Source organism: Neodiprion virginianus, chromosome 4 (assembly GCF_021901495.1).
Source record: "Neodiprion virginianus isolate iyNeoVirg1 chromosome 4, iyNeoVirg1.1, whole genome shotgun sequence".
Lineage (NCBI taxonomy): Eukaryota > Metazoa > Arthropoda > Insecta > Hymenoptera > Diprionidae > Neodiprion > Neodiprion virginianus.
In genome coordinates, this window is record NC_060880.1 from 4,818,457 (window position 1) to 4,838,919 (window position 20,463).

Sequence of the window (20,463 nt, forward strand, 5' to 3'; positions counted from 1 at the left end):
TAAAAATTGTCATTTCGAATACTGAATAAACGAGAGCCTCCACAAGTTGAGTCTAGTGGAATGGTAATCTGTGCAAGTTGAAAAATCGTATCGTTGAATTACAATATAGTTTAACCAGCAGTGCAGTTGCACGTAAACGTCAATGCAATTCACGTCTTATGCATTATCTGCAATTGGGACAAAATTTTCCAAACGTCTTGTTTCCCTCGTTCCATTGCATTCGTCAAACCACTTGAATAAATACTTAAATTTAGGCAATAACGTGATTCTTCTATATTCTGTTTTTAATCCATCGCTAAGCTTTGCAATGAAGCAAGTCGTCACGTGTGTCGCACTCACGGTTTGTTCAATTCGTTATTTTAACAGGTGATTTGAATTACCCTCTGAACATGAAAACAGCCACTGTTGCGTAAATTTTTCTTCGAAATTACATTCGCAATGTGTAATGAGTTTGATTCATTCTCGTCTCATAATTTTATCCATATGTAAAAAAATAAATGGATTTTTAGTCACATTTTTTCTGTACAACCTCTGTCATAATTAGAGAAATTTAAGATTTTTGATTATTCTTTTATCACCACCGTGCGGTAATGTTAAAAATATAGCGAAAGCGCTAGGAAATATGAAGACCGCAAATTGTAGTTGGCATTTCGAAAATCGAATCACATGATACGTATATTATTAATTGGTACAGACTACCTCAAAATTCTGTACATACAGGCATTAAGTTGGTACGGTGTTCCTGCGACTTTTTTATTGTTAAGCTTATGAAAATTCCTGCGTGTCAATCGTTGCGTAATTGACTCCGAAAATGATTGAATATATTACTCATTTCAGGATTGCAAGCTTGTTTCGTTCAAACAGTATTTCAATGTTATACATTTCCGGGCATTTAAATTTATCCGTTCGTTGTTCCAATCCATATTCTATCAATACTGGTACGATTATTCATTTTGTTGCATTCACTGGCTGCAGTCTCGTCTGAAACAGGATAATAACCGTGAGGTAGACTCAATTAACCGCGCATTTAAAACCACAACCAAAATTACGTGACCAATCACCGACTATCATAAAATATTAAATGCAATGAATTTCATTCCCACCGAATTTGTAATACTTGGAGATATATCACAAACAGATTGAATTTAATGTTTGCCTCGCGGGTGCTTTCGAACCGTCATTACAATAACACGGTCTTTTATCAGTTCACAGACATTTTTTAAATCTCTGTGTTGGAAAACTAATAGACCTATATTCATCCTTCATTATATTGTCATTCGAGAATAAAAGAATGTTATTCGAAACCATTTTGTAATCGTTGAAATCACACTGAAATCGGTAATATTAAAATAAAATTCTGCATCATTAATCATCAAAGTAATCATTCGCAGTTATGAGAAATCATTTACAATTACAAGAATTATATGAAATCTTAGGAATCATGAGAAATCACGTGATCATAGTAAAATTTATTTGAAAACTAATCTCTCGTAATCACTTTATAAAATGTAACTGATCACGAAATACGTAATCATGATGTCATTTTACTCCGGCGAAAAACCTCTTGTTAGAATCTGTGCCGCCATGAAAAGATAAAGTTGAACCACTAACCTGAGGATATGACATAGATTATACCGCACCAATACAGTTCGTTAAATATTGTTTTGATCTGGTATTGGTTTAAACACGACACGTTGTTTTTGTTCGCATTTATCTTTGAAAACCAAAAATAATGTGGTAAAGCGTTTTTCGATTAGATCTTCCATTTTTTAATTATATATTCTCGTAAATTTGCTTTTTCCACATGTGTGACAACTTTAAAATTCTTCTTCTCCGCGACACAAATGCACATGCATTAAATTTCTATTTGGAATACATTATACCAAGAATATTATTTTTATTGATATAATTCTGCTTGTATCCGAAAAGTCTATTACATATATCATTTGGAGGGACAATAATTATAAGTAATAATTACTAGCGACTTAAGAGAGAGACGTAAGCGATAGCCTTCTCACATTTGCACACGTATTTCGTGGAGAAAAATTTAACAATTTCACACATTTTTACCTGCAGAATGGCCCATTCAGCCATCCAGGTTCTTTTCAAACATCAATGCAGCACGTGGAGTATTCTGGAAACTATTAAATTGGAACAAAATCTTTAAAACCTATTTTTCTCGATCACAGAGTTCTAAGTGCTGCAGTTGTGATAAATGATCATCAAATTTTCTCGCACGTGTCGAGTTGGCAATAGGTATTTTTTGAACCAATACAATACGCTGCTGCCATATGGTAATATGTTACATCATCCTAAGATTTTTTAATTCGTTCCTCTCACTATCGTGATCACACTCGCTGTTAAAGCCCGAAAATTAATCCGGCTGCTGAAATTTTTCTGCTCATTACTTTGGCATGCTTGCATACACGTGATTTTTTATCGTTAAAAATTAGAACGTAATTCGTTATGAGTGTACAAAAACTTCTTATTTCCAGAATTAACATTATTTCAGAGCTATAAGTCGATATTGTCTTGTTTACCTGCGTGGTAATAATACTAATTTCCTATACTGTGAATTTCTGTTGTATATGCGGAACAGTTCGTGCGCCTGACGCACTGAGAAAGGCAACCGGAATTACTATCCGTCATATTTAGGTCGAGTACCGCGCTACGATGCTTTGAATTTGACAACTAATTAGTGACGTTTTGAATACGGTGCTCAGCCTGAATATAATTAATACTAATGCCGGTTGCCTTTTCAGTGCGCCAGGCGCACGAACTGTTCCACATACCTATACAGAAACTCTCGGAATAATATGACTGTACCTTGAAACCGACGTGACTCAGATAAATATTTCCCTCAAATAATTGGTGATAGGTTGTACAGTGATATTCAATAATGCCTTCTTCCCTTTCCAGCTAACTTGTTTGCGATCCGAAACAAAATGCATTTGGAGGACGAAAAATCTGACAACAAAAATCTTGAATTTGTTGGCATTTTGAAAGTGTGAATGATGCATATTTGGTGACGAGCGTTATCTATACGCGATTAGACGAACTCTCGCATCACTCGACGTCAAGTTCTTACCGTCATACGATAATAAATAAGTGGAAAAAAAAACACAATCAGCTATCTACTGTTATTAGATTGGTCATTGCTGCAATAGTGGTGTACGCATGTATTGTGTGTACTATGTGCTTTCCTCAGTTTCTCGTTGTGACGTCGTTGATCCAATCTTCAATATTTTAGCTCGGTCGATGTGATATAAGTTGACACTGAGCCTAGTGAACGGTGATATTCGTCAATTGGTCCGTGATGAGAAAAAAATTGGTGTACTTTATGATTGGAAAAAGATAGCCAGTGCGCAATCCGTACGACGAACATGGTTGGGAACGATATTTAATTAAGTGTACATACATATAACCATTGATAAACGTCAGTTACGAAGGCCGTGTGGTAAAATGGCCGAAGGACAAAATTCACGACTGCACAGTACCGACACTTTATACAAATTGAGTGTTTCTGTGGTTGCTGAAAAATTTACAATCTGCAAAGAATATGTCCCCTATCTTCCGGAGAACGTATTGTTTGACCTCTATTATCAGGTAAATGTCAAACGCAAGCAGACCATATTCTTTTTTTACACCTCCATTTCATACGCTACCATTCAATTTATAGAATATAATAAAACAACAAAAAGAAATATAGAATATATCGTTTTTACTCGGATTCATATGCCACCGATATGCTTTTAACATGTGAATTATTTATTTTCCCTTATCAAGCTGTCTGTTAACCAGAATCCAATATTCCATTATTAATCTTATTGTCAGCTGTTTGTCAGTGCAATTCTCATCATGCACACAATACGTTCGATGTCTTTTCCACTATGAACCAGTATATTAACTCGTATTGCTAGAAAACCAGCGTCAAACTTAGCGTATTCTAAGTTTTTGTGGTATATCAAATTTGCGAAACCTTCCAAGCCGAAGTCTTATCTCATTTCTTAAAGTTCGCACTTCGAGATCGATCTACATTTCCATAACTTGATTCGATTGATTGTCAGTTATCATCGCTGAAGCATTCAGGTGTCACAGACACTGATTTTGCCAATAATAAATTCTTATCCATATAAGCCTGATAAATACGCTCAATGTCACTTAATTTTATACGACTTATCATTACAGTTATGGAAAGAAAAACGGCTATGCTTACTTGGCACAGAACTCTGCCACCTAAAAACTTTTGCCAGAATACTCAAGGTCACAAATCGCCGAATTCATCTACTACAGATTTTTCAGGTTTGATTACATATGCATACATTCATATCAATAAATAATCATGATGGCTTGAAAATTTTAAACTGTTTATAAATTTTATTACAGACCCTCATGGATCATGATACAGGGATCAATAAGGAGCTGGTAATGAAGTACGAGTTATATTGCTTGTGTGGTAAAGACGATCCAACACTATGCAGCAAAATAATCAACTTAGGACTTACTTTGGGAGGTTTTCTAAGCGACGCTGGTTGGTATTTGGAAAGTCAAAAAGTTTTATTGGCTTGTAAGAAGCTATGTATTAATTCTCGGCAAAATCCAAAAAATTGGTGCCTTACCTTGGATTGCTGTTACAAGTAAGTGACTACCTTAGAATACATTATCTAATTTTATGAATTCAATACGCAAAAAGATTTGCATTGGAATAACATATTTCTCAAAATAAATACAGGTGAACTGCAAAATCTTGTACATTTTTTTTTCAAGCACTCGAGTTTTTATTGAATTTTTAATAACAAAGTATGAATCAAAAGACGTTGGTCAATCGTTTTGTAAAAAAATGTAGATTGTTACATGCACAAGCAACCTACTGTGAATTTCGTGGGGCAGCGGAAACACGTGAATTAGCCGTTGAGGTAGTCGCCAAGTTGAAGGAAGCAGGGTACGATGGAGTAAATCATGCCGCTCTTTACGCAGAGTTTAGCGTCCTCTTTTTTAATCGAAGTGAATACGATCAGGCATACAGGTAAATAAAAAGTCTCAATGATCAGAGTACATATTCATGTTCAAATGAAATTATTTTGGACTTGATTGTTGAAAACGAAATTTCTTCAGAAATTTAATAATTTATTATAGGTGGAGTATGGAGGCTTTGAAAGAATTAACCCCAACTCTTCCGGCACGTTTCACTATCGATGTTTTAAGGCAAGCTGCCAAATCCTGTGTTGTAAAACGCGAGTTTCAGAAAGCTGGTATTTTGATCAAACAAGCTGTATACCTTGCCAGAGAACTTTTCGATGTCGATCATCCAAAGTACAGCGATGTTCTAACAGATTACGGATTTTACTTATTGAATTATGATAACGTTATTAACAGCGTATCTGTCCAAAAGGTGAGAAATATATTCGTAAAATTTACGGGAGGACCTAGGAAATCTTTGTCCAATTTTTAAAACGAAATTCAACTCGAATTCCTGTTGATGTTAAATTAGTTACAATATTATAGTTCTTTTTCAGACTGCTCTCGAGATTAAAAAACTTATATTTGGAAAAACAAATCTACTTGTCGCAATTGCATATGAAGATCTGGCTTACGCACTTTACGTTCATGAATACAGTTCAGGGAAATTTCAACAAGCATGGTGAGTAGAATAAAACTGATTGAATGAACTTATGTTTTCTAAAAAGTTATTGAATGCATTTTTAGCAGTCCATACAATATTGAGGAGAGGATTTTTTCTTGTTATAGTGATCACGCTGTTAATGCAATTAACATTATGGAAAAACTATTACCTACTGAACACTTGATGTTGGCAAGTGCGAAAAGAGTAAAAGCGTTAATTTTAGAAGAGATAGCACTAGATAACAGACCAAGCGTCATTTCTGATCAAGAACTTCTACTGCAATCAGAGTCTTTGCATTTGTCTGCCCTCCAATTGGCAAAAACTGCCTTTGGAGAGAGAAATGTACAAACAGCTAAACACTACGGCAACTTGGGAAGATTATATCAAAGTATGAGAAAATTTAAGGTGAGGCTGGAGTTAATATTTTGGCAAAAAATTACCGAGCATGATTCATCGTCAAAGAACCGTTTCTTTAAATAGTTGTTGAGAACACTGCATATACTTGACGGACAATATTTACTCGTTTAGGAAGCGGAAGCAATGCATCTCAAAGCAATTAGCATCAAAGAAGAGCTGTTGGGTTCCGATGACTATGAAGTTGGGCTGAGCATAGGACATTTAGCCTCACTGTATAACTTCCATATGAACCGATACGAGGATGCTGAGAAACTATATCAACGTAGCATAGCTATTAGTAAGTTGCCTCAAAGAATAATCCATGTAGTCCACTTGTTTGGCCAAGCTTCTTATTGCAAATGAGGAAGAACTGAGTCATACAAAGTTACTCGCTACTATTTGATCAACTATACACTTACTGCCCTCTAGAAATAGTTTTGTTATTAAAAATAATTCGATGTGAACCAACTTATTCTCAGGTTTAAAACTGTTCGGGAAAAGCTATAGTGGACTCGAGTATGATTATCGCGGACTGCTGCACGTATATACGAAGTTGAATGAATACCAAAAGGAATTAGAATATGAACACATCTTTAATAATTGGAAGGATTTGAGGGATCATCACGCTCGGTGTGAAGACCCGCCTATTGACCTGCAAAAAAGACCTCAACCAATTAGGGAAGTAATCCAGGCAGTCTTCTCGCTGTGATCCCAATACTCTGTGTCCAGACTCAATAATTATTTGCCCGATTACCCATAGTCTGGAGCAGGGTATGATTCAGGCCAAAGCAGAATTTGTGAAATGTTGCACTACGAACAGGTTTTGAACAATTATTGTTGAAAAAAGCGCATTTCATTATACAAGAGTTAGACCACTTCTTTTCAAAAATTTAATATAATTATTTATTTATTCAATTCTCATTTTAACAGATTGTGTTTAGTGTAAAATTATTTTTTTCTGTTTTTTTTTTCATTGCAAGCGAACGTAAATGAAATTGATAGATGAAAAATTTTCGAAATAATACTGGAATGACTCTTGTATTTCTCACAAATATAGAATAATGAATATTTTATTTCTGAATTATGATTACAAATAGCTAATTAGCAAATTTTTATTATGCTGGATTATTAGAATGTTTTACATTTTAGCTTTGTTTTCAAGACGTTCGCAAGCAGCGTGCTCAATGTTTTATTTAAAATCATTTACCTGTATATAGCAAACAATAGATACATGTATTCACTAGCTCGAGCATCAAAACCGAATTGGTAGGTAAATTGAAATTACTTGATTTTAATGTTAAATATAGGTATGGTACATGAACAACTGATTTTTATGTTATGTTTGAATACATTCCGTTACAAGCATCATGGAACAGTTCTATGCAATTCACAAAATGTACAAGTTCCTACTTCACATTTTTTTTTTCGCTGAACATCTTATTTTTTACAATGAAAAACGAGTTTATTTTGGAATTCGTATTTAGTTCATAACGTTTTTTATTCATTCGGTGGAAACTTGTTTCACATTACTATGAAAAATATCTATTTACTCTTAATGTTTCAATGAATAGATGTTTATTTCACGAAGTTGAAGATGAAGAAAAGCTTTTTAATTTTATCATGTATAGTTTTTCAAACCTCCGACATGCGGTATAACATGTTTCGATCGTTATATTTATACTTTTAATAAGTTTATAACTATGTTTATCATTTGTTAAAATTTTATGCAGAACCTAACTATGGACTATGATCCTGTTGGTTTTGCTGTGCAACATTTAAATAATCGATGAATATGCTTCTCTGAAACCCATAAATCAATCAACAAATCGTAAGTTTCAAGACTCGGTTAAAAAAAACCTTAGTCAATTTTACATTTTATTTCCTTTTTTTTTTCTTTTGCGCGAATGTAGGTGTTTTTAAAATGCCTTCAACAAAATAACTTTTATCATTGAAACATATTAAATTCATATCTTCTGTATAGTGCATTTTGATATGGTTCTCTAATGTTGTTCCATCTTCTAGAATATTTTGAAAGGTACCGAATTAGTATAAGTATGGACTTTTGTTTATAGTTTATTCTCTATTTACTTACTCTTCCTCTTTCACAGATTTAATTCTGTATCTGCGCAGCTTTATACATATTATTTATGAAGAAAAACAAATGATTCACAAAGCATCTAATAATTATATCTCTAAATATACAAACTAAAGGAGCGGCTATAATTTTATAACAGAGACAAAATCGTAGCAGTTTGAATGTAACTTTACGTACATGCCTCTGGCCTCATACCAATAATGAAAGCACGATTTAATAGTAAGTAAAAGTGAAATAAATGTCGAAAGATAATTTTATTATTTAGTTTTGATTACGGATGTTTAATCTATAAGTTCTATCTGCGTTTAAAAGGAAAAAAAAAAAAACAAAGAAAGAAAATAGCGTGCTGTGTGCCATCACAAATATGTATACATATATACAATATTTTATTTTTTTGTACATCTGTAGAGTATATCTATGATACTTACAGCGAAAAACTTCCTGTTTTATAATACGTACATATCTCGCACTAATTGTTTTCGTATTTTTTAACAATCCCAGCTTGCGAACGATCTTGAATTGGAAAATTTATTAATAATTGTATGAGCATTTTTTCCATATGTATGTAAATTTTCGACTGCCTTCTTTTGTGTGTATTATATGTATGTATATCAGCTATGTAACGTTGCACAAGTTGGGATTTGATGCAATACGTTTAATTTGTTCATAGTTTCTCTATTTGTAACGTCCACATGACAGATTAAAAAAGCAAGAGAGAAAAAAGGGAGAGATCGCAGCTAATTACTTCTAATTGTAAATGCCATTGCTGTGAGAAGTTAGTTCATCTGATGATTTGGTTATCTTACCTACTCTTCTGTTGTAAATTATCGAGATCCTTTGGGACACTTAAATAGTCATTAATCACCAAGCGTAGAAATATATCTATATTTGTGATAACTTTGAATTAGTAGGGCGCAAATTTTTTATTACTCTGATAACTTCAGTGACTTTTTTTTACTTATTGAACGACCTCATTTTTTTTTTTTTTTTATTTACGTGACTTCTCAAAAATGTTGTTTGAATTTTTTTTTTCTGGTTTCGATCTTGTGTTTAGAGAGAACAAAATTCATCATTACATACCTTATGAATTCAAGATTCCTGTAGACAAATGATAGAAAATAAGTAAAGATAACACAAATTTCAAACTACTTCCAACCGTAAGTCATTCATACAAAGTTGTAAATGTTGGAAATATATTATGATAATAATTACCATTGTTGTCTTGCAGCACTCTTTGGAATTAATATAAGTGACTATTTGACTCAAATTTGAATTATAATATTAGATGTTATGATATTACAATTTAACGTGATGTTCTTTCATATATTCTCTTTTCTCTCTGTTATCAATGTTCAAAAGTTATGTTACACAATGACTTGTCTTAGTTACTCATAGCATTTCTATACTTCTACTGTATTGGACGATCTGAGAAATCGTAAATTAATAACGAACGATATTAAAATTGCAAATTATGTACATACGTGCGTATACGTTTTTTTTGTATATGATAGCAAAAAGTTAAATTTACACAGGCAGAGAACTTCCGATAATGTATTACGAGGCAAGTTCAGTAATTGCTTATGCTTTTGTAAATCGCTTTTTCAGGCCCAGTTATTTTCAAATTGACAAATGCGCCCTGTGAGAATTTTGAGCATGTCAAATTACTCTCTATAGAATTACCAACAGCAAGACGGATTGTTTGAATGTTGAAAATATGAACATCTTGGTTATATTCAATATATATATATATTTGCATGTATTTGAACGAAATCGCACATAAATATTTAAAAAAATGTACAGTCCGTTTTATCTTGTTCGTTGAAAATTGATAAGGCTGCCTAAGTTTTTGATAAAATAGTGTTAGGCAACCTCTTTGTTACTGCTAATTTCTATATCTGTGGTTAACAAAGGCACAAGCAACCCTTGTGTAAAAACAAGCTATCATTGAATTTCAGACTTATAACAGCGTAGAGAGTCATGCTAAACGTAAAAAGATCTCGAAACAATAGGTGGATTTGTATTATTAACTGTCATGTTAAGAATTCTCTGAGAATTTCTAATTTGTTATATCCTTCGTGGCATATCTATTCTTGGGCTAGTACTTATTGAGGAGGACATTGCTTTGTTAATGTTGATCATCTATTATTATTGGTTTACCATTACTATTATTATTTGAATATATTTATGTACCTAGATTACAATGATTTGATAGGATATGAGGTGTATGGGATAACTCAAATTTACCATTCGTTATCAGATTTTAAGGACTAGGCGCAACCTGGGACTGCGACTGCTGCTCTTGGGGAAGGCTAGCTTTGCTTACAGCTTGAAGACCGTATTGCCCTCCTGCCCGTGTTGTACTTAACGTGATACTGATTGGGGTCGCATTCAAAAGTTGCAGCCTGACTGGACACTGACGGAATCCTATGAGTTGGACATTAGTGGCAGACATGTAGGTAGATTGACTTCTATCTGTATTTGAAAAAAGATAAACAGAGGAAAGACACGCTCACGAAATATGTCAGATAGTCTCTGACCTGCGTGGTGAGGGCCTGCACAATGACAACAGACAGGATTGCTTCGTGGACGTGGGCAAAATTCAACGCTGTGCGGTTCACCACAGCGTACGCATCTTGGCAAATGCCTACAGTTGGCGGCTACATGCCAGAAACCCTGGCATCTGTAGCACTGCAATACTCCGTCACCCTGCTGCGCAGGTGGCAATTCGCCTCCGTTGCAACCAGCTGCGGTTCCTCCAATGACTGCCTGTGAGGGTCCCCCTCCGACGGAACCACCATTTCGCCACCACCGTTCTGGTACCGCGCTGAATCGAGCAGCTCCAAAAAAATCAAGACCTTGACGTAAGAGCAGCTCGTAATGACCTGCATTGAGAACCTATCCGAACGGTAAGATTTCACTGATATTTTTCTGTTGGAGAATTTTCAACAGCTATTCGACGTTCAATTTTACCTCAACTCTGATGTATTGACGAGATCGTTCAACGCTCCCTGCAGCAATGCCTTGCTTTGATAACGCAGAACTTAGATCTTGGAGTGGAATCGCCCATGGCACGTCTCGTAACAAAACTGCCTGATGATACCGAGAATCCCTTGCTGAAAAGCGAGCTACCTGCGGGTCAATGTTCAAGTCAGTATAAAACAAATATCTAGTGTAATAACTCATAGTGCGCAAAAAAGCATGTTTGATCATCAACCCTGTACAAATTGAAATTCTTATAGTAAATTAATTTTCTTAAAAACCTGAACAGGGCCTTCAAATATCCGTGCAAGATCTCCTCTCTGTAGCAGCTTGTCCGCATCGGTTTCTCGTGCAAAGGCAGCGATGAGACCGCACGAAGTCTCGGATACTTGCCATCCAGCGGATGGGTCAGCCATGCGTATTGCATCTTCCAGGACCACTTTTGCCAGCTCGCTACCACTCTGGGAATTTTGACTATTCGGGCTATTGCCAGCCCGTGAAATGTAAAGCGAGCATGTCAGCTCTTCGGCCTGCAAGGTGGTGGGAACTTCATCTTCTTGGTGCCCTTGGGATACTTCAGTATCGACGAGTGCTGCTTCTATTTGTTGCTGGGCCGATGCTCCCTCCATCCTACACACGACGAACGCCCTTCTGCCGCCTGTGAATGATACAAATTGATTAAACATACATATTTGCGCAGAGAATCGTACATTAAAATTGCTACAAGCCGAAAACCAGTTCAGATTTAGCTCATCCATGTATCTTCAGTTGATTCCTGAATTCTTGTCTTTCAGTGTATGTTTCATGCCTCATTTTCTATTAGATAATATCGAGGTAATCGTCATACTTGGAAGATACACTGCACAATAATTTTAGTTTGCTCAGTAATTAACGCCACTGTTACGCACACGGTCAACTAGTTTTGTTGAAATATAATTATCCTTTTTTTTTTCTTTATCCACACAGATATAATCGTCATTTTTAAAATAATACTTGTGTATCTTGAAGCAGAAACGCTTGACCTACTCATGACTATAAACCATTCCAGTTTACAGTTTAAAGCTTCTTATATATCAGAAAGTACGATGTTCAGTGTCCAGTAACCAAGAATGGTTGAATTCTTCTAACTTTCTAAGATTATTATCAATAAACTGCTACTTGGAAAAAGAGATATTGATCAATTGTCAAAATGAATGCTGTTTAATTCGTTTCAATAGTTAATCTTCAAAAAACTGATGGTTAAAATATGTTATAGTAACATTTACTTACGAACGTGATATTTTGATTTAAATATTATACGAGACAAATTGAAACTTTGGTGGCAGTATACCTTAAGTTGGATGAATGAAGAAGTGATTTGTAAGAAATGGATAGAGACGTATTTCCTACACCGTTCTTTCTAATCGAGATGATAAGTAAATGATGATGATGACGACGGTGTTTAACTAACTTGACGAGGCGCGTGTACATGTTATAGCTTCTGTGAATATATTGTTTTCTATTGTATTTTACTTGGCAATGTACATAGGTTTGAATGCAGAAGTCAATCAAATTGAACAAGATTTGTACGGCTACGGCGACGTTTGTTTCTCGTTTCCCTTTTTTTTTTTACAGCAAATTTTTTTTTCCATACATACTCGCCTTCCAACACGACGTATATTTTACCTTGGAATCTACCTCTACCTCTTTTTTACCCTTAAAAAATAAAACGTGGGCCGGAAAGGCATGGCTCGAAGCTGGCGCCATTCATTGCCCTTTGCTTTTGCAATCGCAACAATCTGTCTCACTTCTTCTATTTTATATACTGCTATTTTCAAAAACAATTAAACGTATGTATCTACGTATTATGTGATCATACCTGTATAAGGTATATTTCTTGTTGATAAAATCGTTGCATTATTTTTTTTTTTCTTTTGAAAATTTTGGAACGGACTCATCCGGTATGGCGCATTTGAAAATTTTCATATCGCGGGGTACAAGTTTACATACACATTATATATTTCGATAAACTACTTGGAAGAGTTTATAGATTTTGAAACATTTGAAAAACCGCCGTTGAAATTCAAATTTCGAATATTTTGCGTACGCAAGCATAAATACCGGAGATAATCGAATCCGCGCGAAGTGGAATTATGGGTAGTTTGAAAATTTTTGAATATTCGAAGCGGGTTATAACCGTAATCCCGTTTTACCGGGCGATTGTCAATGTTTGCAATTGACAATATTCTGTTACTACTTCCTCTAAATAACTTGACAAAAATTGGACTTGGTGATTGGCAAGTACCGTGTGCATTTCACTTGGATTTCGAAACATTTGATATACCGCCGTTGAATTTCAATTCTTGAATATTTCGCGTACGCCAGCGATAAATACCGGAGATAATCGAATCCGCGCGAAGTTGAATTATGGGTAGTTTGAAATTTTTTGAATATTCGAAGCGAGTTATAACCGTAATCCCGGTTTACCCGGCGATTGTTAATGTTTGTAATTGACCGTAATCAGTGCCTTTCTTCGCTAAATAACTTGATAAAAATTGGACTTGGTGATTTGAAAGTACTGTGTGTATTTGATCAGAGTCACTTGGTCAAAGTGCTGATGCTCAGGCGCTCGGACACCGGCACGATAGGCATGTTACACGCCAGTGTCCCACTTTCTTTCGTTTCGTAAAAGTGGGTCTCTTTCAGACAATGTGGTACACTTCCAGTGCTGCATTATTTAGAAGTGCGAGACAGCTGAGAAGGAACTGAGACAGAGAGAAAGAGGGAAAAATCGAAGGGGGGGATGAGGAGGAGGAAGACCCACAATCCGGTATAGCGAGAATTCATTTATTCATCTCGATTCGATTGACCAGGTAACGTCAGCCTGGCTCATACGAATGCTGCTCCATTCGATTCGGTAGACAAAATACACACGCAACACTCCGCAAAGCGAAACATATATTACTCCGTTGTTATATTCTTTCACTTATACGATTATTCGCACGTATAAAGTGGGAGACAGTTTCACGTGGTCTTCGGCGCTGGTGGTTCAATCGGTTCGTTAGCTGTAAAAAAAGAAAAAAAAAAAAATTAACAATTATCGATGTTTCGGTTTCTTCGCGAATTCATTCTTCAGAGGATTAATTTTCACATTTTAGTAAACGAACTTTAACGGACGCAGTAAATAAATAAATTCAAGTATGAATCGTAGTGTGAATATTATAAGGCAAACTGGAATTAGAGAGATTTGATTCGTCGTGTTCTTTCTCTTTTAATGTTAACATAAATGTAAAATAATATGTGAAAGCGGCCCGATCGATATTAGAAATATTAAAACCTGTCCTCGAAATTACCGGTATGCGTGTGAAGCGAGACCTCTAGAAAGATACTTAAATAATTGCATAAAGCCACTGTGTATGCACGACGGTTGACAGCAGATATCTCAACCTTTAGATAAACGACATGAATACCAGTTAACGGAACGTGAATTAAATTTCAAATCGAAACTTAATAAATATCGAAGCTAAAAAATTAAACGATGCACGTATATAAAAGTTAAATTCTAACATAATAGACGGTGAGCAAATTACTTCTGCAAATTTGTGAATAATAAATATATGTGGTAATATACACTAGATACTTCAATTCTTGTGCTTCGAATTGAATGGAAAAGTTTTAAAAAAAACTTCACAATATATACTTGGCACGATGTAAAATATCGCGATCATAAGGCGCGCAAAAATTAAGGGAGCATGGAGTTTTCTGCCAGTATGCGGTTCAAGGATCGTTGTTTGTGTATATCGTAAAGGTCACGGGTATTCGATCGATAATATACGGATACGTTTTACGGAGAAAATCGATCATTCATATCGTACGAAATATCTGCAATGCGTTCTTTCTCACTATCGGACAAATATTAACATCACGTTTAAAATTCCGCAAGATCGGTGATAGCGAGCGGATTACGAAGGCGCTGCGTGCGAGAGTGATTTTCGAACAACAAAGTGAAATTTTAAATTACAAAAGAAAAAGAAAATAAACGCAGGGATGTATGTGAAAAAAAGTTGAAACGAAGCATCGAGTGTGTTATGCCAACGTATGCTAATTACGTGAAACGCATTCAGGGATTAATTACACCAAACTCCATGCGCGTCGCGTTTATTATATTCTGTGGTAGATGTAATCGCAGCTTGCATAATTTTCCTGTCACGCAATTTGATGGAATATTATATAAACGAATCAATCATGCAGCGATAATCGCGAAATGTTCCAATCATTTTTGTATTTGAAAATTTTTAATCGGTCGGAAATAACAATTCTCATGTGAATTTCGCAGAAGCTGTAAACAAGATGGGATTATCTGTGCAATTAATTTTGCTGCTGGGAAGTTGTTCCGTCACCATGCAACAGCCGACTTTATTCAGAAACACGTACAAAGGTCTTCGCGGAATTGTTCCGAAGGCTAGACTTCCCGACGACGAAATGCGGGCGGCTTATTTTCACGATCAAACCGTCGCCGTAATCGATCTCAGCAACACCAATCAGCTGGAAAATTGCAACATCGTCGAGGTCTAGTGAGTGCGATTTCGTATTTTGCAACTTACATCTTCTCTGAGTAATAAAAAAATTTCGCGGTTTCGATCCTGACCCTGCGTAGCGAAATTTTTCTCCGTATGATTGTGAAAGGAAACACCGCAGAGGGATTTATAGATATTCTCTATAATTTTATCCGTCAATTTTTCTCGTGGAAGACTTTTCAAATTTTTTTTTTTGGCAAAAGTCTTTTCATCAGCTAGTTTAAAAGCTATTCAGAAAATTCTGGCCCAATGTAAATGAATTATAATGCATAATTGAATACTGTGACGAAAGTTTCCGCGAACGTTTAGAGAAATTCATGAAAAGTGTGACTTTTGGAAAAAAATTTAATATTTATATCCGAGGGTAGCGTTAGAAAAATTAATAATTTTAAAAGAAAAATTCACAGTTCAAAAGGTTTTGCAGGAAGTTTATTTTCACGTGGAAAGATTTGGAAACTTTCCTACAACTTGCGTTCTTGTGTAGCCAATGTTAATCCTGTTAAATCACTGTACAAACGCTCGTGGATTATGTTGAGTTTTCCATACTTTCACTCGACGAATTCCTCTATGCCTGCAAATTTTCAGTTGATCAATTTTTATAATATCCCAATTTCTAATGTACACACTGGCAAACTATCTTAGACTGAGTGCAATCGTTATTGGAAAGAAAGACGCAAGTGAATGTAACAAGTGATATTTTCACATGATTTTCGTCCTTCTCTCTTTGTGTAGTTTCCTCTAACTTTCCATTAACCTTTGATCATTTTTTTTTTTTCGACACGGAATATGCCTCGATCCTTTGTTTCATCGTTTTGTCCATTCGTTCAGTAATACATTGTGCTCGCAAAAAATTGATTACCACAACGTGTTACACGTTACGTCAGTTCAAATTACTGGGTATGCCCGCATATGGGGATTACCAATTGCGGTAAACAGGTTGTATAAATTCAAGCGTTATATTTAAGTACCGTGAATAGTTGTTCCTGTAAAAAAAAAAAAAAACTAATAAGCGTTACCTCGAATTTACAAATAAAAAAGCGACTGAATTGATTCTTTCTCTACATTTTGTCGAGCTGACCATAAAGCTTGGATAAAAACAACAAACATCACTTCTAAAGGAATACTAAGTTGAAATGAAAATAATTTTATTCGATCATTGCGATTTTTTTTTTTTTTTTTTGATAGTTCCAAATTTCCTGTAAGAAATTGCACTGGACATTCAATGAATCTGTAACATCCAAGTTCGAATAGTTAGAATCGGTACAGGTTTTTCCATCGCACAATATTAAATTTTACTATTTTATTTTCTCGACATTTTTTTGCCTTAAAAAGCATTCAAATGTGAAAATAAAGACAAAGGTTAACGCTTTTGCAGTGAACCTTCCGAAGTTATGGAAGTTTTGAAGAATTTATCGACTGAAATTAAACCACAAGAAGTATCTTTCAATGAAATGACGACACTTATGCGTCAATGCGAACTTTTAGAAGAGATGCAAGAAGATGCAATATCCACATTACCGATTGACGCAACCAACAGATCGAATAAACCCAGCATTAATCCCCTCAGTTTGCTTTTTGGTATTCTACCTGGTATGTGAAACATCTTATATCACTGGATATCAGCTATGCGTATTAAAATAGAAGAGAAACTCAGTTTGCAATAATAAAGCAATCGTGAATTTCTAGATTTTTTCGCCTTTCAAGTTAGAGCTAAAGGCTTACATAATAGCACCAGAGTTTATTTCATGTATATCGTTAGTATTACTCAAATGAGAAATATCCAAAATACATATTTCAGGAACAAAATGGTGTGGCACAGGAGATATCGCTGATAACTATCATGATTTGGGACGTGAGGCTCAAATAGATAGGTGAATAAAATTATTTTTTATACGACTACATTACAATGGATTTCGCATTTGTACAATGGAAAGCGCATTTGTAACACATATTTCTGTCCTCTGACGCAGGTGCTGCCGAAGCCATGACCTTTGCCCAGTAAAAGTCAGAGCACAAAAAAGTAGATATAATCTGACCAATAATTCTATTTATACTAAGTAAGTCGTTCAATTGCAGTATTGAGTGTATGCAGCAGAACTTCTAATGTTTGAATTCTACTTACCTACGAATTGAACTTAATTTATCACAGGTCCCATTGCGTTTGCGACGAGATGCTGTATCGATGTTTAAAGAAATCTTATCATCCAACGGCCGATGTTATGGGACGTATTTATTTCAATTTTTTAAGAGTACCTTGCTTAGAAGATGTGCCAAGCAGCCCGCAAGGGTCTGAAAGAAGATTCAGAGATGTGAAAATGGATTACTGAGCTGAGGACCATATTATTAAAGCTTGATTGCCATCTGCAACTAAAAGGTAAGAAAAAAAACAATTATGCCAAGTGTGAAATGTTAGTGCGATCGTTGAAGGTGAAATAAAAAATCCCATCATGTGTTTAGAATTAACTAATGAATAATAGAATTTAAGAAATTCAGAAATTTATGGCTGTCGTAAAAAAAAAATACTACACATTTACCTACAAATACATGAACCGGTGAACTCTCTCTCTATATATATATATATATATATAGAGAAAGATTGAGCACAAATATAATTTATAAGTGTTATTTAAGAAGTAATTTGTTGTTCAATGAGTCAAGTACCAGTTTTTTCAAATATGTTGTATTGAATTATAAAAAAGTAAATGATGCATTGTCAAGTTTTTCTTTAGTAACGTCAAAGTTATTATTTATTACAAACCCGTATCGAAAGTTATTATTATAGCACTATACATTTATTACGACAGATCGAAGGGATATTTTAAAACGTAGAAATTTATTTATTAAACATAACAATTTATTTCTAATAAAAAATCTACGTTTTCTTTTACAAAAGTGTAAAAGGGTAGAAAAGAATTAAAAACTTCATGTTTTATTCAATCCTGTTGTTACTTGATAAGTTGGGTAAGTTATAACGATGCTCCTGTGGACAATGCAGCTTGCCGTAATGATGACAAGGTACATATCAAACTCCGCGCCTGTTCACGATGTCGCAGCGAAGGATGATTATAAAGATTTCCTTAATGAAACAAACAAAATCAAAAACGACAATAACTCATCGAAGTTGAGGCTGCCAAGTTGCTTATCATATATTTATTACATCATCATAATTTGTATTAATTGTAGTATGAAAATTTTTGTTAGTACCTATAAGCCAAAGTGTTTCTTTTTGCAAATGCAGGTGAGGTTGCATCAACAATTTATTCAAAAGAAGCTGTGTTTCCGTCTCAGTATGCTTTGGGTTATTGAATAAAGCATCAACAGCTTCTCCCGTGGTCTCGCAAATAACATTTGCTAGAATTCTAACAACGGCTGTCACCTTAAAAAAAATTCTGGATAAGAATTTAAGAATAAGAATAACGTTGAGAGAAGAAAAAATAGGAAGAAGCTACGTATCTTGTTTTCTATTATAAGAAATTTCTTCCAAAAATACTCACTTGAACAACATCAGAAAACTCAGACTTGGTAGCATTGTGTAGATATTCAATAAGAGATGAAAGTAGTATTAAAATATGTTCGACGCATGTACTTTTTGATGACAATATTGCTAGTAACCAAAGTGTATTTGGATCATGATAATGACTTTGTCGACAAACAATTGCTTTTGTTACATGAACAATTTCAGAATCTCTGAAAATATCAAACATCATAATAACGAATTATCTCTGATGTTTTGTGGATGGTGTGTTTCGTATATCAGGATTTCTATATTTCATCAATAAATGACTAATTTAGCACATTCAGCAGGGCTGGTAATACAAAAATAAATGGATAAAATTTTTTGCAGTTTTCTAAATCATCAACTTACTGAATGTGCTCATAGCCAGCATAAACACAATGCATTGTTGCGTAAATGACAGAGGGCAGCAAGGTGAGATCGCATTCTCGTAACAGCGAAATCAAAAGCCTCAAGCAGCCCTGAGCATAAACTATTTCGAAGGCCTTCTCGCTTCCAGCGGCTAAATTTCCAATTGTCCATATGCATATATCCTGAATGACGAAAGGTAACGCAAAATTAAATAGAAGGCGTCATGTCAATTTCGATTCAAAAGATCATAGAACATTGCCAATGTCCTAATTTGTGTACCATAAGATTGTAGTTTAGGCTGTCCAACGTTGCAAGCAAGTAAGGGCCTGCTGCCTTAGCCAACACATTGCAAGCTTTACCATTACCGAGAGCGAGATTGCAGCAACAATTTGCCGCAGCAAGCTGCAGGTCTGGATTGCACCCAGATAGTTCACGAACAAGCGCATGCAGGGCATTATCGACGCTGAGAAAGGCATTTATGTTTTCTTCGCTCTGCAATAAAAATATATCCAGTTCCCAGATTTTCATCATGACAAAGAGGCTTAATAGTGTGGTAGTAGTAAAGTGAGAAATCTGTTCGACAGCGAAGAAATATTCGCTGGGTGGGTCACCTGTAAAAACGCATTTTGAAGATGTTGGTATTCTTTTAGCCGCAATGGTTTTTTCTTAAGAATTTGGGCCTTGGATTTGACAAATTCTTCAGTGTAACATTCGTTCGGAATTGATTCGCCAAGAGCTGGCCGATTCTTATTCAGTTCCAAACTCCGGTGATATTTTCTCTCGATCCACGACGTCTCGCGCAATTCTTGCCGCAGCGCGTCGGTTCTTTGATTTGTTGTTGATTCGGACATTTTCGACGTAGCAGTTGAATAGTTTGTTAGATTGTTGTTCTTTGTCCGCAGGAGTCAAACCACTTGACAGTCAAATTTTCAATATTTTTTGATATGAT

General features: G+C 35.1%; 4 protein-coding genes and 1 long non-coding RNA gene across 13 annotated transcripts; 2 read left to right on the forward strand and 3 right to left on the reverse strand.

The window, feature by feature from the left end:
- Window positions 1-4: 4 nt before the first annotated feature.
- Window positions 5-3,150, reverse strand: LOC124303721 (uncharacterized). The gene is made up of 3 exons (XR_006907963.1): window positions 3,089-3,150; window positions 2,793-2,967; window positions 5-981 (listed from the first exon to the last, which is right to left on the reverse strand). It is a non-coding gene; the product is annotated as an uncharacterized LOC124303721 (long non-coding RNA).
- LOC124303703 (amyloid protein-binding protein 2) lies at window positions 3,112-9,594 on the forward strand. Its single transcript, XM_046761245.1, has 9 exons — window positions 3,112-3,606; window positions 4,189-4,302; window positions 4,387-4,637; window positions 4,847-5,026; window positions 5,137-5,392; window positions 5,517-5,641; window positions 5,749-6,028; window positions 6,152-6,317; window positions 6,499-9,594. Exons 1-9 carry the CDS (start codon window positions 3,463-3,465, stop codon window positions 6,726-6,728), a joined length of 1,746 nt encoding a protein of 581 aa, XP_046617201.1. The 5' UTR covers window positions 3,112-3,462; the 3' UTR covers window positions 6,729-9,594.
- On the reverse strand, window positions 9,106-13,228 carry LOC124303708 (uncharacterized). 2 transcript variants are annotated; one of them, XM_046761264.1, is made up of 5 exons: window positions 12,952-13,228; window positions 11,375-11,751; window positions 11,085-11,243; window positions 10,652-11,009; window positions 9,106-10,538 (listed from the first exon to the last, which is right to left on the reverse strand). In XM_046761264.1, exons 1-5 carry the CDS (start codon window positions 13,028-13,030, stop codon window positions 10,375-10,377), a joined length of 1,137 nt encoding a protein of 378 aa, XP_046617220.1. In that variant the 5' UTR covers window positions 13,031-13,228; the 3' UTR covers window positions 9,106-10,374. The 2 variants fall into 2 exon arrangements, with proteins under 2 accessions (XP_046617220.1, XP_046617219.1); XM_046761263.1 differs by lacking the exon at window positions 12,952-13,228 and having other exon boundaries at window positions 11,375-11,851.
- On the forward strand, window positions 11,620-19,024 carry LOC124303715 (group 3 secretory phospholipase A2). 8 transcript variants are annotated; one of them, XM_046761282.1, is made up of 7 exons: window positions 11,756-11,888; window positions 15,409-15,646; window positions 17,025-17,239; window positions 17,448-17,520; window positions 17,620-17,706; window positions 17,799-18,023; window positions 18,888-19,024. In XM_046761282.1, exons 2-6 carry the CDS (start codon window positions 15,423-15,425, stop codon window positions 17,974-17,976), a joined length of 777 nt encoding a protein of 258 aa, XP_046617238.1. In that variant the 5' UTR covers window positions 11,756-11,888; window positions 15,409-15,422; the 3' UTR covers window positions 17,977-18,023; window positions 18,888-19,024. The 8 variants fall into 8 exon arrangements, with proteins under 8 accessions (XP_046617236.1, XP_046617238.1, XP_046617235.1 ...); XM_046761280.1 differs by lacking the exons at window positions 11,756-11,888; window positions 18,888-19,024 and adding an exon at window positions 11,620-11,753 and having other exon boundaries at window positions 17,799-18,353; XM_046761279.1 differs by lacking the exon at window positions 18,888-19,024 and having other exon boundaries at window positions 17,799-18,353.
- Window positions 18,464-20,365, reverse strand: LOC124303709 (importin subunit alpha-2). Its single transcript, XM_046761265.1, has 6 exons — window positions 20,126-20,365; window positions 19,794-20,006; window positions 19,515-19,696; window positions 19,144-19,336; window positions 18,854-19,025; window positions 18,464-18,725 (listed from the first exon to the last, which is right to left on the reverse strand). The coding sequence occupies exons 1-6, from the start codon at window positions 20,363-20,365 to the stop codon at window positions 18,616-18,618; spliced, it is 1,110 nt and encodes a 369-aa protein (XP_046617221.1). The 3' UTR covers window positions 18,464-18,615.
- Between the last annotated feature and the right edge of the window lie 98 nt (window positions 20,366-20,463).